General features: G+C 49.6%; 1 protein-coding gene across 1 annotated transcript in view; it reads right to left on the minus strand.

Moving 5' to 3' along the window:
- Positions 1 to 1,328: 1,328 nt before the first annotated feature.
- Positions 1,329 to 2,259, minus strand: part of EMH_0078820 (uncharacterized protein) — a gene marked incomplete at both ends in the record, with an annotated part of 2,158 nt that continues 1,227 nt past the window's right edge. Inside the window, one exon of the mRNA XM_013500050.1 lies at positions 1,329 to 2,248. Coding sequence (XP_013355504.1) covers positions 1,329 to 2,248 — 920 coding nt within the window. The remainder of the gene's footprint in view (positions 2,249 to 2,259) is intronic.

A 2,259-nucleotide genomic window follows, 5' to 3' on the forward strand; every position in this document is an offset into this window, starting at 1 on the left:
CTAGTGTTACGGATGGCTCCGTCGGTCAGCATGCGCTCGAACGGGCTCTTGCCGAATAACCGGGAACTTCAGCGACCTGACGAGAGCGTTACGTAGCTAAAGAAAATTTGCTTTTCTGGCAGCATGTTCCACAAGGAGTAACTCATGGTGAGGTGGAGTGCCCATCAAATTTGTTCACAATCATTCCATCTCCACGAGAGATCCTTTTTCGCCATCGCGTTGTGCAGTCACGAATTTGAAGTCGTCTTATTGCCCCAGCTCCGCAGTGCAGTTGTGCCCTGCCAGCTGCCTTATTTGTTGACGGCATCTTCACCTGCAGCTAGGCAGGAGCAAACTTTACAACCCTGGATCAGATGCAGTAGATAGACTACGGAATTAATGAAGCTGCAAAAATACACTTTGATATGGCCTTCTCGTGATATACGAGCCTCGCCTACTACATTTACGTTCTTGAGGGACTAATTGATGGCTCACCTCGTGTTTGTGCATCGAATCTCTGCAAATGGATAGCTACGCAGCATCAGAAGATGCAACTACCCTAGCTCCCTCGTGTGAAGCCAAAGCTTTTGTGTCGATGGAACTCTCCACGCGCTTCGAGCAACTAAAACGGAGCAAAACGTGAGGCTTCCGCCGTCGCGTTAACTGTTAAATATTATTTGAAGTTTAAATGTGTCTTTCATTTGAAAACAACAATATAAAACTCATGTCTGTGTATATTTTGATACATTTAAAAATATCATATGGGGTGAAAATGCATATTTTGTATGCGAGGAGATGAACATAATACGCTCCCGATTCCGGAGAGGGCTTCACAGGGATGCACAAGCTCCTCGCACGCTTGGAATGAAACAATGCGTGAGAATAGCTTCTTTGGACTCACAGCATTAAATTCTTGTCAACCTTTTCCTCACGAAAGGCATCAGTGATACCTTTCATGCAGCTAATTTTGGTGGTGCGCTTCCAATTGCTGGCATGCACCAACTGTCACAGAAGTGAAGAGCATTGCCACAAAACGGCACACTGTGGAGTGCCTTTATTTGAGGAGTCACCGCATGAAGAGATGAGTGCTCACATGTGACAAAGCATGAGCTCCTCTAGATAGTTCGAAGCCATAAGTTGATATCACAAACAGAATAAAAAACACACTAGAGCACAATCCGTGCCATCCGCACTAAGCGGAAAGAGCTGCACCGGTTGGCTCTGTTGTACACATACGATCACCGAACAGGTGCCATAGCCTAGTATTTAACTTCCGCTTTTACGCTCCTAATAAGACATTGAGATCGCCATATACGGTCCCACCGTACATTATTCCGACTCAGTGAAACTTACGACTTGCTGATCGTACCACCTTTCGACGTAATCGCTTTTTCTAGGTCACTGACCTCTTGTGCATCACTCATTAGTGTACTCAACCGGCTGTGAGCATTGATTGCTTGCTGTAACAAATCAGCCCCTCCCGTTCCTTTCTCAAGCGCTGCAGTGAACTCGGACGCGCAAAACTGTACTCCCAGGGTGACTTCCACACGCCCTTCAGAAGCCGCTGCACTGAGTTCTCGGACAAGAGTTGAAATCTCAGGAGAGCTCACAGGACCCCTATTCAAAAGAGTTAAGTCTTCAACTAGCCCCATTGACTCCCCTACAAGTGAATGTAGGTGCTCTACCAAACCCATATGATTGCCAGTTGGGTGCCTTCCGCGAGAGCGTTGCCTTAGGTCTTGCGCGTTTCGTGTCGCCGATCCTAGGACTTGATGTTTCGCACGGAGGTTAGCCGCCCACGTTGGCGAGACGCTTCCGTGGAGGCTCATACACAGCTTTAGACACTCTACTTTCTGCTCTAAAACCTTCCTCAGGGTGGGAGAGAAACCCGACACAGTCGAAGTGACTTGTTCGGCTTCTTCGAAGAGTTGGAGACCTTCCTTGAGCGTATTCTCTGCCAAGGGGTGGGTGAAGCGATCCGTCTTTGCTGCAGTGGATACCGGCCCAGCAGACGCTGAAAAAGTCGTCATTCTCATGGACAAGTCTTTCAGCTTTTTCTCTAACTCCGTATCTTCCGTGGCGGCCGGTTTGTCCTTTTTTGGAGGCCGCTCTGGTGGGGGAGGGTCCTCGCCAGGTGGCGTAGGCTTGCCTCCAGGTGGTGGAGGCGGAGGTGAATCCCCTGGTGGCTGTTGGCCATCTCCTGGTGGTGGGGGCGGGGGTTCTTTTCGCTCTGACGGGGCGCCGTCTCCTCCCGATGCAGCACCGTCCTCTGGGCGGTCA

The sequence above is a fragment of the Eimeria mitis genome, genomic scaffold, assembly GCF_000499745.2.
Source record: "Eimeria mitis Houghton genomic scaffold, Emh_scaff4961, whole genome shotgun sequence".
NCBI classification, from domain to species: domain Eukaryota; phylum Apicomplexa; class Conoidasida; order Eucoccidiorida; family Eimeriidae; genus Eimeria; species Eimeria mitis.